General features: G+C 47.4%; 1 protein-coding gene across 5 annotated transcripts in view; it reads left to right on the forward strand.

The window, feature by feature from the left end:
• The first annotated feature begins 3,898 nt into the window (after positions 1-3,898).
• The window catches only part of MAP2K4 (mitogen-activated protein kinase kinase 4), a 73,722-nt gene continuing 54,148 nt past the window's right edge, over positions 3,899-23,472 (forward strand). The window contains exons 1-2 of one of the 5 annotated variants that reach the window (XM_015879997.2): positions 3,899-4,244; positions 14,544-14,576. In XM_015879997.2, the coding sequence (XP_015735483.1) occupies positions 4,145-4,244; positions 14,544-14,576 (133 nt within the window). In that variant the 5' untranslated portion in view covers positions 3,899-4,144. Of the gene's footprint in view, positions 4,245-14,543; positions 14,577-20,848; positions 21,954-23,472 lie in introns of those variants that run through there. The other 4 variants (XM_015880000.2, XM_015879998.2, XM_015880001.2 and 1 more) reach the window with 4 other exon arrangements.

The following is a 23,472-nucleotide window of genomic DNA, read 5'->3' on the forward strand; positions in this document are numbered from 1 at the left end:
GCACATAAGCTCCTTGCTGCTCTTAGCACATCCCACAGAAGAGCTAAGTCAGTATTTACATCTTTTGAAACAAAGCAGTAAGTTCTTCTAGTGTAGAGCAGTTGACCCTTTTGTTGCACACTGACAGAATCACCCATTCCAGTGACCACTCCACAGCTTTCATTCTTGCAGACACTGATGATGCCACTGTGAGTGGCCATAGATTGGTTCTGGTTGGATCAAAACTCATTACGAGGTCCAGGTGGAAAGGTGGAGTGAGGAAGGGCTTGGAAGCCTTAGTGCATTCCTGGCCCAAAGATCCTGACTGAAGCTCAAATAGGGAAAACACTGGAGATAAATGTGTGGATACACAGTTGATTGCCATACAGGCTCTGGTTTTATTTGCATTAATTGATGGGTCATGTCCCATGAGGATGGAAGGATGGAGTCTAATTTAGTGAGAATAAGAAGAGCCTCATATTCACTGCTTTGCTGACTTCAGAGTTTGAACATCTAAAGTGTTCAATAGATAAGCCTCCTTTTTGTCCTTATTTTAATCCTATGTTAACAACCCTTTTCCTACCTCATTATTTTGCAGAGCTCACACAAGTCTACCGACCTTATGCTTTTGCCAGATGCTCTCTATAATTCTAACATCTTTTCAGTACCCAGCAAAGTTCTGGAGTATCCCATTGAACCAGGCACTTGTATGTACCCAGCCATAACAGCCATCATGAGCTTATCAGCAAAAAATGCAGTCTAATGTTCCAGCATAGCACAGGTTTTTTAATTATTATTTTTTCATGAAGCCAAAAGTAGCAGGTTTCTATATGTTGACTTTAGCAAGGTTTTAACAGCAGCTGACCTGACTCTCAAGAAGATATGTCTACACTGGTGAAAAAACTGTACCTCAAGGGCTAATTAACAGTGACTGTTAAAATGGAAGAACATATTGAAAGTATTTTCCATTCTGACCCCAGTTCTCTTTGCCTGGATGATTCATGCTCAAGAGTACCTTATAAATTATGATGAGCAACACCAACACTAGTGAAGGAACAACTACATAGGGGATTTCAAAAGAGTGCAGAGGCATCGTGGTGAGCAAGCTGAACACTGGCAATAATAAAGGCAAATGCCATCCTGGAAAGCAGGATAAGCTGCAGTAGTGTGCCTAGACAGGGACAGTATTAAAAACAAACAAACAAGCAAATAAATAATGCAGATCATCAGAAGAAAGTCAAAGGAGGACAGTGGGGATTCTGGGATGCACAGGAAACATGAAAGAAGGCTGAAAGAATTGTGTTGATGCAGCCTGTAGAAGAGAAGGCAAGAGTGAGAAGGGGAAAGAAAACAGTCACCAACTGCCTTAGAGGTCATTTCAAAGACAGGAATTACTTGTATTTCATTGCTGTAGTGAACAGGAAGGGGTGTAAAGGATTTCAGCTCAGACAAAAAAGCTTAAGTTAGGCTTTCAGCTAATGTCAGGATAGTAGAGTGCCAGAGCAGATTGCTGGGGGATGGTACAATCTCCATCACTGGAGGTCTTTAAGAATAGGTTTCCCAAACATGTGTCAGGACAGGTATTGTTGATCCTCCCAGATTTGCAGGGTGAAACAAGAGAAGCAGAATAGTCCTTACCTGTGTAAACCACATGCAGGTGGCGTGAAGCAGGGATGGCAGCCAGCTGTTGGCTTTTCCAACAGGTACTGGGTCTATTTATTGTGACTTGTAAGATGTCAGCTTTGGGTTTGCACTCTTGGTTAGGGCAGAAGAGAAAGCTTAAGGAGAGGGAAGAGAAAGGAAGGTTGTGGATCTAGGGGAGATGTCTTCAGTGCCAGAACTGGACTGCATATGCCCCTCACTCAAGCCTTTGACTCTGTATGTAAGTTTGCATGGCTGAAAAAAGAAAGCTTTTCAAAAGCAGCATTTGTAACACTTGTAACACTGAAAGAAGGAAAAAAAAGAAAAAGAAAAAGAAAAAGAAAAAGGAAAAGAAAAAGAAAAAGAAAAAGAAAGAGAAAGAGAAAAAGAAAGAGAAAAAGAAAGAGAGAAAGAAAAAGAAAAAGAAAAAGAAAAAGAAAAAGAAAAAGAAAAAGAAAAAGAAAAAGAAAAAGAAAAAGAAAAAGAAAAAGGAAAAGAAAAAGAAAAAGCTGGAAGAAGCCTTGGGTGGGAGTCCTGAATTATTCTCTTTTGTGCTGCTTTTAAACCAGGGCTTATACTCAGATCCCATCTCTCCCAGTGTTGCAGCTGCATTGTTGCCATGTCCCCACTGAGCCACACCCTGACTTGACTTCCCATCTTTTCTTCAGCTTCCCTTATGGCATTTATCTTGCCTGGCAGCCTGGCATCTTGGCTCAATCTGGTTGCTGTCACAGCACCTGCCCTGCTTGCCTTGCTCAGCCCTGGGCTCTTGCTGTTGAGAATGCTGTCTGTCTGCTGTGTTAGGCTCCACTTGGGTGACTCCTCTTTTCAGAGGCTATGTGCAAAGACTCCTCTTTGCAGTCCTGTGTGCTCCCTGATGTTGGGGAAGCAGGGCCATAGTACTGGGGTCCCACTCTGGTGAGAGTGAGGAGCAGAGGATAAAGGTACATCTTCTGGAGATGAGTGCTTGTGCTGTTGCATGCAGCAGGGGCTGTGGTCTCTGTTGCAGAAGGGTCTGAGTACCAGCACTGATTTGCCACAAGAGATGGCACCATTGCCACCCGCGGTGCCTGTGCAGACCACATGCAGGAAGTCCTTGTGGGAAGCTCTGTGCGTGAGTGCTTCCTGCTTCTCACCCTCTATAGCAGCAAAGAGGATGGAATGTACGTGCAGCTTTAAGAGAGTTAGAAGTGATTCCAGTGGGAGCAGCAGCCAGGATAGGATGGGTTGGAGTCTCAGATCAAACCCAGCAAACTTGTCACTGACAGGTGTGTGCCTGCGTGCATGAAGAGACTCTCCAGCACTTGTCCAGGGAAGCTGTACCAGCGACAGGGAGAAAGCTGACTGTGGTCCTTTTGGTGTGGAAAGGATGGGGCTGAAAGGGCAGATGGTCAGGAACAGCTCTTTCATCAGTGGATCTCAAGTGATAAAGGAAGTCAATATTATTTCTGTGATGAAGAAACAGGGACTACTGCAGGTGAAAGAGGTGGGCTGGAAAGATAGCCCTTCTCTTTTGGGACAAATATTATTGCTCCTGTCCCTGGTGCATGGTGCTGTCCCTTAGAGTAAGAATGAAACTACAGATAGAATCAGAAACAAAGCAGATGCAATGTGCTGGAATGAACAGCAGCTAATGGAGGAAATAAAACGACAATGATGACAACAGTAGCAGCAGAAGGAGGTTGTTGCCCTGGCTGTAATGGAAAACACAGGACGAAGTTAAACTCTGCAGGGAAGAGGTTTCAGGTAAGTCATGAGAAGACAAGTTGGCAGGTAGATGCCAGTGCGAGGGAAAGGGCTGTGTGTTGAGAAATGTGGGGCTGCTTGGACAAACCGATAGCCCAATCTGAGGAGGGAGATGAGAGACCAGGGAAATGAGAAGGTTGTGCACCCCTGGTCAAGGAAGTTCTTCGGGTGGAACAGTGGGGCACACTGTGACATTGGGATCATGGCACACATGGGGCTCCTGGAGGGCACACAGTGGCCCAAAAGGGGATGACGGCCACTCCTGGTGGGAGTAAGCAATGTCTCCCTAGTGGGGAGCACTGCAGGAGAAATCAAGAGGGACGCAGCACAGGGATGCTCGGGGTGGGAACCGCGGACAGGAGACGGAGGCACCCGCTACGTACGGCTGCCACCCGCAGCCGGGCGCTGCCCCCCGGGGAAGGGAGTAGAGGTGGCTCCGAAGGAGGACGTGGGGGCGGGCAGGACACAAACGCCGAGCGGCCCGGCGGCGGGGAGGGGCCGCCCTGGAAGCGAGGAGCGGGGCGGGGGGCGGCAGACCTCGGGCCCAGCGGTCGACCTCACGGGGAAGGCAGCGGCCCGGGCTCGGCCCGCCGCGGCGGCGGAAAGTACTGGGCGGCCGCGGGCGCCCCGCCTGGGAGGGGTTAAGCGGGAGCCCCAGCCCGGGGGCGGACGGCGAGGCTCCGGCGCCTGCTATACGGCGGCGGGGCTCTAGGTGTCCTGCCTGGGAGGGTCCCTGCTGCATTGCAGCCTCCGCGCCGCTCCGTCTCTGGCGCACACAATGGCGACTCCCAGCCCCAGCAGCGGCTCCGGCTCGGGCGGCGGGAGCGGGCCGGGCCCGGGCGGGCCGCCGGCGCACGCGGCCGTCAGCAGCATGCAGGGTAAGCAGCCCCGCGCTAGGCCGCAGCCGCTTCCGGGCAGGGCAGCGCTCCCCGCTCTAGGCCTCGGCGCGGCCCCACACCCCCGGCTCCCCGTCCCGCTCCGCCTGCGGCTCCGGCGGCCTCGCAGGGCCGGCCCGGGGGCGGTGGCCGTCTCGTGGCGGCCCCGCGGGTCTCTCTGTGCCCGGCGCGGCCGCTCCGGGGCGGGTGGGGGGCGCTCCCACGGGGCGCGGGCGGGCTCCGCGGGCTGCACGCTAGCGGGGCGGGCGCTTCCTAGGGCTGCTGCCGGGGGCTTCCCCCGCGGGGTCGGCGGTGCCGGCCGCCCCGTGCCCCCCGCGCCGGGCCCTCCTCGGGCGGGCTGGGGCCCGCGGCCCGGCATAGGGACCCACCCCCCGGGGCGCAGGCCGAGGCCTCCCGCTCGCCGCTCACACGGGGCTGCCGCTCGGCCCTCCCGCCGTGCTGCCGAACCGGGCCGCAGCCCGAGGTCTCTCCGGGAGGACGGGCGGCTCTGCCCGCCGGGCGCTACGGCCCACCGCCGTCTCGGTGCCCTCCTCTGCGGCTCTGCGGCCCCGAGCAGCTCCCTGGGGAGGGGCTGAGGAAAAGACAGGCCGAGAGGAGCGAAACAAAGGCCGGGAGAGTCTCGCTCTGGCTCCCCTGTGGCGCGCTGCGCGTTGTGCCCTCCCCGGACCTCCTCCGTCCCCGGGTGGCAAAGTGCCGCAGGAGACCCCGGGCTGCGGCCGTGCCTTGTGTGCGGCGCTGCCCACATAGAACTTGGCATGGGGGGATCGGGCTGGCAGGAGCAGTGCGCCGGGATGCACCGCGGGCCGCTCGGACCCGAGCCCTGGGGTGGGTGGGCCGCAGCCCCCGGAGCGCTGCGTTCTGCTGCGGCTCCAAACTGGGATCCTCGCTGCTGCTCAGTGCCTCCTGGGTCTGCGTGTCTGTCAATGTGTGTGTCTGCAGACAGATGTTTAAGTAAAGACAGTTTAATGGTGAACTTGTGGTTGATTTTGTTGCTGTTGTTTTGTTTTGATGGAAACGTACGGTTATTACTGCAAGGTAATGTTGCCAGCCTTCCCATCTGCTCTGGCTGGTGGCAGAGTATTCTTGCAAAAGCCGTGGGTATTCACTTCTCAGAAAGTCGCTGTGAATGCCTTTGGAGTTCTCTCCTTTAAGTTACACCGCTAGAAAATACTCCTTGCTTGAGCAGCGTTTTAACTGGTGTCAGTGAGGCCACACAGAGCAGGTTTATGACTTTTTAGTTTAATAAGAGGATGGTGGTACTAAGGAATCTGTTTGCGCTTTCCTTCTTAGAAGAGACCAGAAGGGAAGGTTGTGCTCTCTGTGGTGATGGCAGAAGAGCACAGTTTGCTATAAGTCTGTTCTGTGCTGCTGGGGTAGGTGGCACCGATGTATAGGCTGACGGGGACCTGTTTGGGTGGAGAGCTGATTACATAAAACTACACAGTTTGGTGTCCTTGGAACCAGATGATGGATTTTTACTCTCTCTGGTTTCTGCTGTGTGAAGGTCCCATGTTTGTCAGACCACGGAGGTACCTGTTGGGTGCTGGGAAATTGATAGCATACATGTTTACAGCAGCCTTCAAAAACCACAGTCTCAAACCTCTTAATGTAATGTATATGATTTAAAAACTTGACTGAAGGTGCAGTTGTGCTAAGAGCAGAAATAGCCATCTTTCAGCGCTGTTATAACTTTTATATTGTGTCCTTTACTTCCACCTGACCCATATTTATGAATCATTGCTGTGAATCTCATGTATCTTCAGTGCTGAGGTTAGTTCTGTGCAGACACGAGGATCCGTGATGTAGTGTAAGTTTGCAATGACAGAAATATCCTGTGAGGGAGGGCAGTCGTTTCCTTTTTAGTTCCTTTAAAGTGCCTTTTTAGGTGTGAATTCATAGAGACAGACCATTTTGATGACATGCAAGTGTTTTCAGTGAAATCTAGTGTTAAACAGTTGTGTTTTTTTTTTTTTTTTTTCCTTAAGTGAACAGATATGTTGAGGTACCGTGGGAGGAGCTGAGGCCTAGGGACCTCCAGAAGTCCTGGTGGCAGTGAGCATGTGGCTGCCACAGCAGTAGAGAAGTCCTGAAGCTGGCAGGGAGCTCCTTATGAGGACTCTGGCTGCACAAGATGAGGAGAGCTGAGTCAGGAAGGGCTGTTTGGCTCTGCAGGTGGCTCTGTCTGGATCAGTGGCATCTGCACAGGTGCTGCTGCCCTGTGAAGTGCCACAGCCTCATCCTGTGTACTTCCCTGCTTTCCCTGGCACCGGCTCCCTATTGACACCAGTGTCTCTGCAAGCTGAGTGCTACAAACCAAATCAGCTGGAAGTGACACATCAAGTGTTCTGTCTTTGGGATGCCCAGCGTTTACTAGTGGTGGGGCTGGGTGTTGATGCAAGGAATGCTCAGGAATGTGTTGCTGGGTGGGGACAAAAGTAAGTAGGACTGCCTCAGTATTGGTTTAATTGGCTTAAGTGGTATGACAAGGTAGAGCAGGGAAGTCATTAAACTACAGAGTAATTATAGTAAGGGAAAAAAAAAAAAGTTTTGCTGAGTTAGTTTCCAGCATTCTCAGAGCCACCTTGTGTAACTGCTGCTGTGAGGGAGGCAATAGGAGCGAGTGGTTGGAAGAGTGGAGCCATTGCCACAGCTGGCATGGCCGCAGAGCACTTGCTCCCCTGACAGCACTGGTTTCTGGAGTCCTTCAAGCCTTGCAGTCAAAGTGTTGCTTCAGGTCTTTGTACTCTTCTTGTTCAGCATGTCTAGCTTCATTCCCATGTCTCCATGGCTGATGGTGTTTGCCATTGGTGCCCATGCACCTGAGAACTTCAATCCTTCCCAGAGCGTCCCCTGGCAAGTGCAGTTCGTAGCACTGTGTTCAGTGCATGGTTGACAGATCAGAGACAAAGGAGAGCTGGAATCTTAAATATTGAAAATAGGTTTTACTTCTCTTTTTTTTTGTTGGGGGGAGGGGGAGGGATAAATAGTGGCCTGTTTTGGTGCACTGGTGACAGATGGCGTGAGAAATTGCTTTCCCTCTTAGTTATGTGCAGTGGTAGAAGCCCAGGAACAGTCTTATATATTTTGTATCCTCATTGTACTGTGGATGAAGCAGAGGTTCTGTGGAAGTATGATATCCCACTTGGAGAGTGGTCTTAAAAAGTGTAAAAATGAAAACACAAGAACAAAACAGTAGTCTGAGCATTTTTGCATTTCTCTCCTGTGAAGAAAGGCTGAGGGAACTGGGCTTGTTTAGCTTGGAAAAGAGAAAGCTCCAGGGAGGCCTCAGTGTGGCCTTCCAGTATTTGAAGGAAGCTTATAAAAGGAGGGAGAATGACTGTTTATGAAGGTGGATAGTGATAGGACAAGGGGGAATGGTTTTAAACTGAGGCAGGGGGGAGTTTAGGTTAGATATTAGGAGGAAGTTTTTCACACACAAGGTGGTGACGCACTGGAGCAAGTTGCCCTTTGAAAAATTATGGTATAAAATTTAGAAATTTAATTAATTCAAAGGTGTATGTAAAATTTATTTCTAACAGAGCTGAGGAGTCAGTCACTGTATCTCCAGAGCCAAGTAGGAGCTGAAGGGCATGTGACTGTGTCATGCATCCATCTCCTGCATTCAGCATCCCAAGAGTGCTGGAGGCAAATCAGGACCTCCCAAAGCACTCGCTGCTTCTGGTGCTGCTGCCTCCATGAATGGAGGGAATGAGCTGGGCAGCTCCTGGCAGCAGGAGGGAGACAAGACCCTGGTGCTTCTGGGCTGATTCTGAACAGGGCACAATGTGGGTACTGCTTCTGTTCTGTGGTCAGAGCCAGCAATGAGTGGGCTTATGGGTGTGTACAGACAGTGGCTGGTGGTGGCCCTGGGGGCAGAGGGCAAGGAAAAGGCTGGCAGATAGACTTACTTCTTCAGGGAGGTGAGATGTTGCGGAGAAAGTGAGGGAAATGAGTATCTCTATACATGGCAGTTTGCTTAAGGAACCATAAAGAATGGAATTTGGAGAATAAGAAAGTGGTCAGGAAGCAAAGAACAGTGTGAGTAGCAGGTTAGGTATAAAGCAATGTTTGAATAGCCAGTGAAAATCAGTTTGTGTCCACCAGGTCATCCCTGTGCTGTGGCTCTGCCAGGCCGTGGTTGTTCTCTGTCTGTGTGCTTGTCTGAGTGCACTCCTGTGTGTTTCTGTGCCTTTCCCGCTAAGGATTAGTTTTGCATTTCAGCTTTCCATTTTGGTTTACTTGTAATCAGCTGACATTTCCAATATATCTGCTTTTCTGTTACAGGGGCAGTCAAAAAATGCTAGTTAAGTCTCATCAAGAAGTAGGATATCTGTCTGTTACTTTATGCTGATGAAACTGACAGGGGTAACAGCACTGTCTGTCAATACAAGGACCATGTGGTGGGAGAGAGGAGTGCTGTGAGGAAACCAAAAAAAAACCAACCTCTAAGCCCTTCCCCCCAACTTTCTGAACTTAATTTTACTAAGAAATTGTTCCCCAATTTAAATCAATCCATGGTCTATATGTTTGCAGAGTAAAACATTGATTATGTGGATACTTGCGTATCTGCATCAAGCCATGCATGTATGAGACAAATATAATCACCTTGTTAGTGTCTTGTAGTTGGGCATGATTTGAAGTGAGGCATCATCTGTTGGATTTCAGCTTAATAAAATGCTGTGGAGGTTTGCTCCTTAGTGGGAGCGGTGGCTGCAATAGGCATTAGGGTCTGGAAGGAAAAACTGGGAAAGAATCTGCTTGGGGTGTTTGTGTCATGCTCTGCCTTGTGGGCAGGAGTCAACAGCAGACAGCCATCCAAGTTTCACCACAGTCATGCTTATTAAGGTACAGAAATGTCTGAATGGATGTTCTGCTTCTGGCACTCTCTCAAAGGTTTGGTTGAGTTGATATGGACTGTCTTTCAAAAGGTGCTGGATCTGATGTACCTTATTTAAAGTAATAAGCTATGCTTATTTTTGTTGCTCTTCTGTCTGTGTGCTGAGACCACAGCATCCCCTGTGGGGAGGTGGAGATGGCTGTGCTGAGTAGAGGAAAATGGACTTGGCATTGCCAGCTTAACATCTTCCTTCTGACTGGGGTTGTCACCTAGTTCCTGGGGCATATGGGTGTTTCTGTGGCTTCCTGCTCAGGATGGGTTGTTATTGCTGTACAGTCTGACTAGGAGAGGAGTTGAACCTGATGCTGTGTGATTTGGTTCTAACATCTCTCCTACAAAGAGAAACTCAGTCCCTGTCAAGATGCTGGTCACCTGCATCTTTAAGTGAACTGGTCTAGTATTTATTACATGTTTAAACTGATTTTTATTCATATCATTTTGGTTGATCAGTAATGATAGGTGCTGGCAGCCCTTTTCTGGGGCCCTGAACTGGCAATCACATCTCTTTAGTATCACAGCAGAAATGTGTGAGCAGTAGGTAAATGCAGCCAGTGCCTGTTGGTCACTGAAAAATAAAAAATTGAAAAAAAAGCTTCCCTTTAAAAAAAAAAATAAATGTTGCTGTAGCTGTATTAATTAATGTGCGGTAGTTAACTCATGGTAAATCCCCAGGGAAACGCTTTGCCTGCACTTCTGCAGTTCAGCTCACAGAGCACCTGAACGCAGTGCCTCTGTGGGGCTCAGACCCCAGAACAGCTGGAGCAGGGCTGTCCCTCTGTGCATGTGGGTCTTTGGTGTTGGCACATCCATTTGGAGGGTGTCTGGAAAAGGTTCCAAGGCTCAGCCCTTTTAGTGCAACTGAACTTTGGCATTCAGAGTGGGCTGGCTGTAGGAACCTGTGGCTGTGTGCACCCTCTCTGCGCCTCTTTGACTTAATGACACCTGCGCTGTCCTGGCCAAGCTACTCCTGTCCCACAGGGGATAGCAGCCCTGACCCTGCAGTGAGGCAGGATGGCAGTCATCTGTGTGGTTTAATGTTGGAGAAACGTTGGTAGCCGGATATACTTGGAAGCGATGATAAGGGTGAGAGAGAGAACTGAGAGCTTGCTCTGCTCAGTAATGGAGCACAACCTAGGCAGAAGCGTTGTGTTGGTGTGGGCATCTGCATCTGGGAGCCAGCATTCCAGGCAGAAATCATGCCTGATTTCAGTTTTAACTTTTCACTTTGCTCTATTTTAAGTTAGCTTAAACTGTGTATAGTGGGCTCCTGCAATAGGATATTGGGGTCCCTACTGCCTGCCTCTTTTTTGGTGTTGAGGGGAGGCTTTAAATTGTGCCATCTGTTTCATGGTCTACTTGGGTGCCTCTTAGTTTTTTGCAGTTTGTGCAGCAGCACTGTGCTTATGTCTCTCTATGGTTAAGTTGAATGGTTCAGCTGTGATTTTTGTGAGATATCACAGACTTCTTTAACTTTATGTGTGCTGTTGTGCATGGTTTTGGGAGAAGATCGGACTGTAACTAAGTGAAGATCCTTGCAGAAATCTTCACACAGCCTGCTGGGTGCCTGCTCCTTCCATAGACATCGCTGTTTTGTGTCAGGATCATCATGTGATAACACAAAGCATCTTCCAAAATATGTGACCTTGCCTCCCGAGGCCATGGCCTCAGTGGAGCAAACCCTGTTGCTGTTACTGAGGAAATATAGCGTGGTGCTGCCAAGCGTCCTCTCCCTGTCTGCCTCCCAGTTCTGCTTTGAAATGAGAGAAGGTGCAGTTCTCATGAATGTGTGGTAACTTTGTGCTTAGCAGGGTATGGCCTATTAACTTCTGTATGAGCATCTAGGGACACAGGAAATATGTATATTGCACAAATCGCATATTTAGTAGCTGTTAGATTGATTTCCTCTTATCCAAGTTGAGGCTTTTGAGTGTGGCCTTTCCTGGAGGCAAAGTGAGCCTTTCAAGAATCAGACAACTTGCACTGATCATGGGGTGAACAAAGAATCCAAGCACCAGGAGTTAGTCTGTGTCTTGAATAATTGATCTGATCTTCTTGAGATGCTTCAGGAGATGCCCTATGGCGGCAGGAGAACAGCTGCTGGGAGTAGACAGCTGAGCTAAAAGGGAATCAATCTTTTTATCGTATTTTGTCCAGGCTTTATTTTTTCTGTAGACCAAGAGAGTTTTATGGTTTGCTTTGGACCTGATTCTCTGGAAGAGTTCTTTGAACTGAATTAGGTATGATTTTGGACCAGGGAGCAGAGTGTTTGTGCTTTGAAGAGGTTTGTGGACAAAGATAAAACAGTTTCTTTTAATAACGCATGGCGGTGTTTCTTTGACCTGGGAGGGGCTGTGGAATGAGATAAAAGTGTTGCATTTGGAAATCCCTTCTGGGGAGCGGTGAGGCCCTGTCCGAGTTTTCCTGTGAAGACTGTTTCCTCCATGGAGCAGTGTCAGGGCAGGACCTGGGCTTATGCCAAGCAGTTGGAAGCCTTGCCCTGCCTTTGATGTCCTTGTCTTTCCTCACATCCTACTTGGAAACTTCGACGGGTGGAAGGCAGGAATGAGGGGAGAAGATGGACTATGAGGATGATCAGAAGCACTCAGTGTAACTGGTCAAGACTGGAAGTCCAGAGCAGAGAGGCAAAGTGGCTGATTGCTGAGCAGTCAGGAGAAGAAAACTTCTCTTAAAATAAAATCTCAGAGGGGGAATGCAGGTGGAGCATTCCTTCCTGGTGCACGCATGTTGCCAGGAGCAGCTGCAGCATGGCTGGCACAGTGACCCTGTGCTGTCCCATACAGGTATTAACAAGCTGTGTGCCCCAGAGATCCTACGCAGTTTCATGTGTTGTCTCCAGTAAGGATGCCTTTCTGCCACTGACTCCTTGTGAATGCATCCAGGTCCTCTTCCAAGCAGTTTAGATGCTGCTCCGGTTTCCAGAGGACAACTGAAAGATTTCAGTCAGTAGGTAGAAACGTTGTGTCAGTGACCAGACCGTGTTGATTTCAGGACAACTTTGTAACTGTTGATCTTCTGTCATCTTTAATTTTCAACATGCGTGCTGCTACTCCTTTCTTAATGCCCTGTACTTGGATGCAGTTCAGTGTTCTGTCCTGACACGCCTTTGGCTGGGCTGAGGGAACCAACCTCTGCCACCCTTTGCAGGAAATGGATTCTCTGTTCTCAGTGTTAGGAAGTATTTCTGCAGTGACTCTGGAATTTTATTTTGTCGTTTTCCTGCAGCCTTCACGTGGCAGGACAAGGCTGGGTGCAGGGTGGTGCCTGCAGCTGCTGCACCCTATGCTGCCTCGGGGCTACAGTGAGAGCTGCAGCCACAGAAGGAGGCCGTGCTGGCCCCGGGTTTGGATCAGCCCCGAACACAGATGAGTGCAGCATCCCTGGTTCTGGTGTGGTGTTAAACAGCATCTTCGCTGAAAGTTGAGAGTCTGACCATAGTCGAGAAACCTCAGTCTTAAACCATGTGTTTCAGGTCAGTTTTCACTTGAGGCAGGTGACGAGCAGCGTCGCTTCTGGCTGCTGTTGGTTGCACTCAGACGGCTGGGAGGGTTGAAGGCTGTTTTCTTTGTACTGCTCGGACATCCTTGCAAGAATATTCACAGGTAGGGGGATACATTGATGTTACCGTATGGCACTCAAGTTGTATGCAGAACTGATGTATGATTGTCTTTTTGAAGGATCTCTGAGTGTGAAGGAGTTAATGGGGATGAGGACAAGGGAAGAAGATAGCTGGATCTGTGTTGGGGCTACTGGCTGGTATTTCTGCAGCGGTCTTCTGTTACCCAGTGCGAGACTGAGGGGATTAGCTGGGCAGACTCCCAGGCTCCTTCCGTGCTGAAGACCTGCCTGCCCTCTGCACAGGGGTGGGACTTTTTTCCAGGGGCTTTTAAAAGCCAATGGGCTTGAGGACTTATTATTTTTAATGCTGTAGTGCTCATTTCTTCAACAGCAAAGCCTTATGTATTCCCATAGTTGAGGGACCTTGAATAAAAATAAAAAAACACTTGTATGGCACTCAAAAGAATCATGTCTGGCATGGCAGCTTTTAAGAACGTGGCTGAAAGGAAAGCAACAATCAGAAAGAAAACTAGCAGTTGGTTGAAGTGGCATTGACGATTCTGAACTTCATTTTCATAATGTAATCGGAGTATCTCTTTTAACAGCCATAGTGCAGCTGAACTGCTTGGCAGCATGCATGCCTGTCCCTCAGCTGGGAACTGAGAAAGAAACACTGAGCAAAGCAGAGGTGCAGGGCTGAGCCAGAAGAATGGGAAGAAATTCCAAGGCAAAACAGCGAACTGGCAAGCTGAGCTGCTTTTGTAGGGAGGAAAAGGAACTTCTCTTGTGGAATAAAATACTGTTTTTTCTTCCCCTTTTGGCATTTGGATGTTATCCTGCCAGCCAGGTGCCTGGCTGAGGCATTTTTAAAATTTTGACTGATACACTTATATTATTGTTATTCATTTAATTTCAGTTTTAATATTAACATTGGTAGACTTAAGTGGGTAATTTGAATTACAGGTCTTGTTTTCTTCTTGCTCTCTAACATATTGCCAGGCTACTTTTGTTGCTCTTTGGTTCTTTTTAAGATTTTGCATGCTGTAGTAGATAGAACAGTGATTAAAACCAATTAATTCTTATTCAGGCTGCAGGTGGGAGGGGACACCAGTCACAGTAGGCATCACAGTGAAGTCCACAGCTGACAGTGGAAACGTGTTGCGTGAACATAACATGGTGCACTGCAGATGATACCAAGATAAAATGTTCTAAAATGGAAGCCAGCAGCTTCCAGAGGTGGTGTGCGTGTGTGTTGGTACCTGCAGCACTGGAGTCTGATGGATCGTTGGTGGCTCTTTCAGACATTGCTGGGTTATCTGCAGAAGGGTTGCAGCGTGGCCATGCCAGCTCTAAAATGTGGTTGCCCCCAGCATGTGCAGCCAGGCAGACTATATGTGCCCAAATATCACTGAGCAGCGCTGAGGAGCACTTTGACTTTTGGGGGACAAAACAACCTGTTTAGTTTTCAAGTGTGTTACCTTTTACCACCAGACTCTCATCACAGTTCTTTTCAAGCAGTTTTCTCGCAATGATCCCCCAGTTGTTATGGTTTGAATTTTATTAACACCTTAAGGAAACTAAAGCTACATGAAATAAACCCATCTCTGTGCTCTTGAGACTGCTTTATGAAATGGTGAATCCTGAAATGATGGGATTGCTCTACAATCAAAGAACGCGGTTTGTTAATCTAATAAACTTGTTTAATGTATGATTTTAGAGTTAATTAATGAATTTTGAAACATGATTCTTAAGTGATGCGCTCCTTTGACTTGCAGTAAATGAACAATAACTTGTATCTTTTGCTTTAGGCTTTCAGATAAACTTCTGTGAAAAGGCACAAAGTAAGCTACACATTTTTATAGTATTATCCTGCTTTTTATATCAATCTTGGTACTGGGAATGTATCCACTTTCTGTTCCAACTAACCTACTATGGCAGTCCTTCTCCTAAGAGAGCTTCCATTTTTCACACTTCTGGTAAAACAAAGCTCAATTAAACCATTGAAGAGGTTGCTCATTACTGTACTGCTTTACCTGTAACAGGAGAGCAGTGCTGTGGGAGCACGCAGCTGAACGGATGGTGTGTGGAAACGTGCTGTCTGCTAAACTGCTGTGAAATACCAGCTAGGTGGGGTTTGGCTCTTGGATTCCTGCTTGTTAAAACTTGCACTGACCCAACACCTGACTTGTGTTTCTTCACACGGGTGTGAGGAGTATAATCCGTGAGCACCTCAGATTGTCATCTTAAGAGCCAGCATCTGTCCTGCCTTCATGGAGATTTCTGTCTGTGCCTCTTCACAATGGCATGTGAAGGAGTGGTGCCAGCCTGGGGTGACTAATGGAAGCTCTGCAGAACCAATATTCTCATTCTGTCATTGCCTTATGTTTTGTGTTGCTCTGTCATACCGTCAAACTACCACCTTCAATAAGGCGTTAGCTTTGCTAGAAACCAAGTCTCTTCTTATCCTGAACTGTGGAAATTTGTTCGCTGTGCATTTCTTTGAATTTGCGTTCAGATAATTTTTTTCATTTTGCTTGTCATGCGTATTTGTTACAGCAATTGTAATATCTACAGAGAGAACTACTGATTTTTGACTAGTCGGTGGTTTGGGTTATCTCAGTATATACTTTGTGACCACTGTTCAGACAGATTTCTCTTGAAGCACCTGTGTATAGAAAAACCTTTGTGTAGCTTGCACAGACCAGACCTGTGTATAGAAAATCCAAGGACTTTGGCTCCCATGACATGGAGAGGAGCAGGCCCATGTGTCTTATAGTATCAACAGTATCAATAGTGTTAATACACTTTTATCCTTTAATAGTTTTCTGTTAGCATGGAACATACAAGCCTGTTTTGCAAATTAGGCTTGTGTGGCAGAATCAGAGTCAGAATTTTTGACTTTCTCTGGTGAACTGCCCAGATGACAACTATGAAATGTGAAGAGAGCTGGGAAGGCATCAGGCACCCAAAGGGAGCAGCTGGCTGCTGAGCTGCATGCAGTGGTTAATGGCTGTGGAGGTGGGATGGAGCTGCAGTGGCATTTGCTGCTGACAGCCACTGGTGTGCAGTATTTTGGATGACACCTGGAAGTTGAATGAAGTTGATTAATATTTATTTAGAACAGTGTTTTGCTTTTGTATTCAGTCTTGTGCAGTTTGTGGTCATTCGGCACATTAAAAACACTGTTGATGCTTCTGCAGGGTTTTAGTTATTTCCACAGCAGAGCCTTTCATCTGGAGCTGGGATCTGTTGTCAGCAATGGACAGCCCTTGCATGCTGGGTTGGCTGAAATCTGGAATAAAATGAAAAATGATGTTTCAGAGGGGGAAAAAAAAAAGGTTTTGTCATCAGGAGGTTTTGTGGAATAACGAGATTTTGCAGTGCTTGGCAGCTGGGTCTGATGGTTGGTAGTTCTGCAAGCAAACTGGCAGTAGGGTTTGCAGGGAAGAGGGTTTGTCATTTGCCCAATGCAGGAGTAGATGATCTCTGAGGCTCCAATAAGCCAACCACAAAACAGCAGCAAGTTCTTTTTGGTTGATGTGTTTACTGAATGCATTATCACCCAAAGGCATAGGGAGGATATGTGAGCGGTATTGCTGGGGGCAGGAGGCAGCCATGCAGCTCATCTTCAGGCTGTGTGGGGCTGCTGGTGTGGACTTAAGGACAGCAGGTGACAAAACCTTCTCAGATCTCAGCATATTTCCTATATCGCTTTTCTTTGAGGTGCAATTTGTTCACGTTCCCAGCTCCTGAAGTGCCATTAGTGCTGCTTGTCTCACTGTGGTGCACTTCCCAGCCATGCCCTGGGGATGGGTTGCATGGTGTGGTGCTGGGAGCTCCATGCGGCTGTGCACCCGGATCCAAACACCTCTGTTAGATGGCTTTGCTGAGCTGTGAGCTGGGAAATCTGAGCACAGGTAGGTCAGAGCTGAGAGAGGCTGTGAGCATTGTGAACACCTAGTGCCTACCTGTCAGAACACTGCAGTACGTAAGAGGGGCTGGATGCATGGAGTTGGATACACAGCGTACATGGGTACTTTGGTGCTGAGGGCCGCCTGGTGAGTGCTGTGGCTTGGGCTGCACAGAGGGCAGAGGCAGCAGCACAGGACATGTACCTGTAGGAGCATCCCAGCTGCAGAGTGCAGATCTGCTTCCTGGAGAGGTGTGCTTCTGTGAAGTTACCTCTGTTGTGCATCCCAGGTGGTCCTTACTGGTCTTACTGGTGTCACTGCTGGAGCAGAAGCAGCAGTGTGAGCAGTGGGTGCCAGCCCAAAGAGGTGGCAGAGAGCTGCAGCGATGGCAGCTGATTTCTCTTTTAGACTTGGAATGAGGGCAGTATGGAGTCAGCTGTTAGGAAGGTACAAGATCAGGAAAATTCTCTTGACGAAGAAAATAAAGGGTTTCCTTGTGCCAGACATTGTTTACAGCAAAGACAGATTTTGATGTAGTGTTTTCCTTTAAAGTACCATTGACTGTTATGAAGTGACAGTTTGATTGCCCAAATTATCCCCTAAGGAATATTGTAATTGTATTCTTTTCTTTAAACAAGGCTTTAAAGCGTTAGGAATATTAGCCGACTTTGTGCATGTTGTGTATACATGTCACGTTGATTTAGAAGGAGATTGTAATGAAAGCATTCACACGTTAGTGGATCCTCGTACCTACTTTGGCTTTCTGTTCTACAGACGAGTTTTTAGGCTGTATTTCCCAGCTCTTAGTGGGAACGGTGGGAGCTGCTGTGTTTTATTTCTCTTCATCTGCGTGCTGTCAGGTGAGGCTGTTGATTTTCTGTTGAGCTGCCTTTGAGAGATCAAGGCAGTAAAGCACTGTTTTATTAATAAAGCCCTGAACGAGGGGGAAAGGTTGCAGCGGATCAGCTTCCTATGGCCCCAGTGGGACAGCATGGCTTCTCTGCTTCCCTGGGCTGTTGTGTTCAGAGGGGATGTCCCAGCAGCTCCGCTTCCCTGCACTCTGGCTGGGCCTGCACACTGCTCAGGGCAGCATTTGTAGTTTGCTGATAACTTTGTGTGCTGAGAGATAAACACTGCTGCCTGCAAGAGGCAGGGAAGTGGTCAGGGCCTATTCTTTCTTTTGTGTTGTTTTTGTTTGATTGTTTGTTTTTAAGGGGTTGCAAGCATTAAAACTCTTTAAGACGTGCTTCTGAGATTTCAGTATTACGATTGCTTCTCACCGTAATTTTATTTCTCCTTCTTAGACACTGTAGAGTTAATGTAACATTAAAGGGACTCTGTGATGGAGTACATCCTTGCGGGCTTGCTGTTCAGCTCTGGCTGCCATACAGGGTTTCTGTAACCATGCTGTGTGTGAAGTGGCAGCCACTGCACTTCATGGCAGCAAGACCTGCTCGTTTGTGAGGTTTCACGTTGGCTGCTTTCTCTGGTGCTGTTCTGATAACCAGTCAGCCTCCTGTTTGTAACTTTTCCTGCTCTGAGTGCTCTTTCTGACTTGATATTCACGCTGCGTTTGGTACAAAATGCACTTCAAGGGGCACCTGAGACTTATGGATTAAAGGAACACATTGCTGAAGAGCAATCTCCAAGCATGCATGTTGTCCAGTTTCCTGCTTGCTCGTGGTCAGGGCATTTCCAGATTTTCTTGTGGTTGTTTTTAAAGAAACAAGGGCATTAGCAGAGGTACCAGGGCTGTCCTGTGTGCCAAGCGAGGGTGTTACAGAATGACACAGAATGGTAGGTTGGAGTCCCTTTAAATTCTCATATATGTTTGTACTCATCCCTAAAGGTCCCTTCACTGCAGCACTGACTGGTGTTCTGTCTGATGGAGAAGCACTGTGCTGTGGTGAAGGTGTCTGTAAGGCCTTCTGTTTCTAAGGTTTCACCTCATTGTGTCAGGCTGCAGAGTGGGTCTCAGGCCAGAAGGATTTTCCTGTCTGCCATTGTTGTGGATTTCTTTTCTGTAGGAGCTCCCTCTTTCCTTTTTACACAGGTCATATGTAGACATTGCGTGTATTCTTCCTGCAACAGGCTACAGACAGATTTTGCTCTTTAATCTGCCTTCAGATGAGTCACCTCCAGCCCTGTGAGCATCCTTGCTCACTGAACTCTGCCCCAGGCTGGTGGCAGGTGGCCAGCACTGGTTTAATAATTCCAGGGCCTGGCTTTTGACGTGGTCTGGATGTGCTTGATGATCTTGAAGGTCTTTTCCAATCCAAACGAGTCTTTGAGCCTGTGGTCAGTTCCTTGCTACTCAGAGCAACCAGAGCACCCTGTTGGTGGCCCAGTGTAAATCTGAGAGCTGAGAACTTCCCAGTTAGATGGTCTGGGAGATGATGGCTGCATAGGTTTTGGTTGGCTACATGGGGTTATTTCCACATTCATGCAGAATTCCTTCTATAGCAGTGAGCATTCAAGGCCATGTGATCCCCATGCGCTCTGCCCAAGAAATGCAAAGGAAAAAGAAGTAAGAAATAGTGGTCTTAGAAGAAGGTGAGGTGGAATTTCTTGCAGAGGGAGCTGCTTTTGTGGGTTACAGTCAGGTATGTTACATGTCTGATTTAATGCTCTGGTTCTAGGGTGACTGATAAATAGTGTTGTGAAGGAGGTAGCATTGCTCCTTTCACTCTCTCCTGGACTGTGAGTTGTATGCTGGAGCCAAGGTCTTTGTGTGTTCCATTTCCTTGGAGCCAGAAATGCTGGGATTTTACTCATCTAGAAGCCTACAAGAAAGGAAAACCACAAAATCTTCAACTTCCTACGCCACAGATCAATGCAGCTCTTAGTTTCTTTATATTCTTTACTTTCTGTACAGTTCTTGCTTTCATTAGGATTCTGAAAAATACCCCAGGTGAGCTACTGATCTGAATCGATTGGTTCCTGTGGTTTCATCCTCTCCCCAGTTATGGTCCAAGTTCTCTGCTAAGAGCTGCAGCAACTGCTGAGTTCTGTGCTGTTTCCAGCCCCAGGAGATTATGTGATGTTATATGGAGTTGACTGTTGCAGAAATTCTGGTTTGGACCAGATTTGGTTCTGTGCTGCTGTTCAGTTCCTACTTAAGAACTTTCAGCACTGTCATGTTCCCCTGTATTGATCTTTGCTAACAAAAATGAAGACTTCTGCTGTATTGTCTGACAGCAGTGTACAAGGGGACTGCTCCCATAGCAATATGCTACATTGCTAATTGATATTGCAGGCTTCAGAAGACAGCATAAATCTCAATATATTTATTGTTTTTAATGAGCATGCATGGAAGGCAGTGTTTTTTGGTTTGTTTTTTTTTTCCCCGTTAGAAATCTGAAACGAAGAGCTGGTGTTGGTAGGGCAGCTTGGCTGTGCTTAGTAAGGCCTCTGTGTGCCTGTCAGGCCAGAGTTATTTTGGTGCTGAGAAATACCTGGAGTTATAGATGTGCTTGGCAGTTTCTACTGGGTATCAATGCAAAGAAGGGGTTGAACAAAGTAATTCAGGGAAGTGCTTTGCAGGTGTAGCTCTTACCTGCTGAATGAAGATGTGTCTTTTTCCAAAACTGCACATTGGAGAGGTATGAAAATAGATCTGTGCATGACTGCAGGTACCATAATGAAGCTTAGCAAAAAAAATGACTTGGGTTTAAACAGGTAAAAGTTCTTTGAAGGAGGAGTTAATAGTAATAATAAAGTACCTTCAAAGATGGCTGAAACCTTTCATGTGTTCGCTTTCTTTGCTTTCTGATTTGTTGTTTAGCAGTTGCTCAGCATTCCACTGTAATTTAGTAGAACTAAGCAAAAATGTTTTTGGGAGCCATGTAGCACATGGATAAGGTTTTAAGGTACAGAACAGCACCTTTCCTAATGCAACACTGCAAAATCTTTCCCAGTGTCCCTCGGGGGACAGCAACAGGGTCTGAGGGAATGGTGTGGAGCTAGGGGGGGTCAGGGAAACAGCCTACCTCAGAGTGTGCTGGGCATGGATCAGATGCCCTGGGTGGTAGGCACAGCCCCAGTGTTGATGCTCAGGGAGCACTGGGACGCTGCTCTCATGCGCAGGATTTGGGTTTTGGGTGGTGCTGTGCGGAGCTGGGGTTTGGGCACAGTGACCCTTAATGGTCCCTTCCAACTTGAGGTGTTCTGTGGTTCTGTGAATGCAGGTAGATAAACATGTTTTTAAAAAAAGCTTGCAGCTGAGGCCATGTTTTCAGAAAGTCATCTCCTTCTTGGGTTTTTAAGTCTAATGGCTAGATGTTCAAAAGAACAGGACATGTGGGAGCTCACGAAGAAGGAAACGAGCTCACTTGGAGCAGATCCTAACTTGAAATTTTGGCCTGGTGTATTTTTAGCTATGCACAGTTATCAGGTGGTAGTATTTGGAAATACAAACATGTGTCACAAAGATCCCGTCACAACACGGAGCCCTGCTGCCCTTATGCTACAGAGGGCTTTTTCTAATGGAATTAGTGGTTAAGTGGTGAAGGATCTCAGTGCCTGGGTCAAAGCATCCCCCTTTCTTGCTGCAGCTGTGGTAAATGCTTGCTGCAGTACGAGTCTGGTCACCTAGCACCAGTTGTTCACAACGCTTTATTTGTGCACATTAGTGCAGTATTTTCACGCATGCTCTGCTTCACCACCCAGTTGGTGGAAAATAGCGCATACTGCTAACTCTTGGTTTATCCACAGCTCGGAAAGGTTTCCATGATGTTCCTCTCAGCCTCCCACTGTCCACTTTGAACCATCTGTCTCAAAACAGTGTGATCCATTTTCTTAAATTTGCTCGATGTACTTGTCATAGCTTGAAAGTAAAACCAGATGACAGAGTTGCAGCGGTGTCACCATTATGTGGCCCTTGGTCTGTGGGCTGATACCAGCACTGCCTGGTTCTTCACTGCCTGCCTTGCAGTTCAGCAGCACAGGATGAATAAGAACCTCAGCTTTCCTGGACTTAGAAACAAGGATGAGATCTGTGATGCTGAGCCCCTACTTGAGCAGATCCAAAGCTGGGTGTCAGGAGGTGCCTGATGGCCAAGGGCTTTCTTTGTTCTTTCCTAGGACAGCAAAGGAGTGCTTGCTGACCCCTGGTGTTTCTTGTTTCCAGCAAGACCCAGTTGCGATCTGTTGTGTTCCAAATTGAAAAACCTGATATGACAGCCCTGAGGTGAACGGAATCAGCTCCTCCCCTGGGGATAACCATGCCTTCAAATGGAAAACGCCTTGCACTCCTAGTGCCAGCCACTCCACTCAGCACAGGGCAGTGGGGCTCTGTGCTGTGCCAAGGTGTGTAACAGCCGGTGGGATGCAGCTGTGATTGACGTTGCCACTTTTCTGGCATAAGGGAATCAGAGGGATGATGGAAACATACTTGTTGCTTTATCCAAAGAAGCTAAATCCTTTCCATTGACCTTAAGCAAAGGCCTCAAGGGCAGATTTTTTCCCTTGCTTTTTTAGGTGCATGCACCTAAAATTAAAAAGAAAAAAAAAGAAGTCAGCCAGTCCCTGCCCAGTGCTCCTCCTCACAATGTACTTTATAATTTGGTGTTCTGTTTTATTACAGAAAAAGGCACCTGGCATAGTCCTTTGCATAATTAATTACTGTGTTACATCAGGAAGGGCTCCAGGTGCCTCGCATGCTGACCAGGTGAAGCTGCATGGAACAAATGCACTTTCCAGGTTCTCTCCATCAGTGTTTCATTTACCTTGGCGTTGTGCTGTGGCTGAGTGGTATGTTAATGCTCTGCTAGAGGCTGCCTGGACTTCGGTTTTGGTGGAAAGGTGACTTCTCACTTTACTGTTCCATTCTCTCTGGGCAGAGAACTGCCTGCCTGTCACAGTGTGCACGTGTAGGGGTGTTCTGTTAAGTTCAGGGTGTAACACTTGTCCATTGTCTGATTTAAGCTCTTTTAACATGACTGATCTGCTCCCAAGGCTCATTTTAACTTTGTTTATGGTTATTCATATGGATGGTATTTCCACGAAGGGTAGCATCAGGGATAATAAATGCTGTAGGTTAACGTTGGATTTCAGAGACCTCGTTCTTAGGACTTTGCTGATAGGAGTTTCTAGTCTGAGAGAAGTAATCTTAATCTGATTGCAGTTTCTTGCACTTGAAGCCTAACCTACTTTAGCCAGGCTTTGTAGGAAAGGTATTTATAGAAGCCGTTGTAAGTGCTGCTTGGTGCAGCATAAACCATGTACTGGAAGTTACAGAGGTGCATGTCTGCTGGTGCAGAGAGCATCTGTGCATCTGTGAGCCTCCTCCTGTCTTTGAATGACTGTAATGTCTTGCTCACATTTGGTTGAGTCCAGGTGCTTTACTTCACAGTGTTTTCATGATTGGTGAAGGTAATGACCAGTAACCGTTCCAGGTCCTGGCGCATCTGGGCTTCTGTGCTTTTGTGGAAGCATATTTGGAGCTGCAGATGAATTATGGATAAATACTCTAATGAGGTGACTTCTAAAAATGAGCACACTCAACATGTGCTTGGAATGCAGAGTCATCATCTTGGATCTGCATTCTGGCTCTTGGATGATCCTAAATCAGAGGTTTCATTAGAGGGAAAAGGATGCCAGTATCAGACATACTGGAAATGCTTGTGCTGTTATTCATCAAAGTGAGTTTCTGTAGATAGAGTTTGTAGAACTGTTGACTGAAATTCGAGTTGTCTCTTCCCATTTTTAGTCCCCAAATGAAGTGCTGTGCATGCTGATGTTCTTCATATTTTGTTTCAAAATCTGGCTAATTTTTATTTGTAAAATAGTATGTCTGGAGGGCAAGGCTGGAAACCTGCTTTACTCC

The sequence above is a fragment of the Coturnix japonica genome, chromosome 18, assembly GCF_001577835.2.
Source record: "Coturnix japonica isolate 7356 chromosome 18, Coturnix japonica 2.1, whole genome shotgun sequence".
Taxonomy (NCBI): domain Eukaryota; kingdom Metazoa; phylum Chordata; class Aves; order Galliformes; family Phasianidae; genus Coturnix; species Coturnix japonica.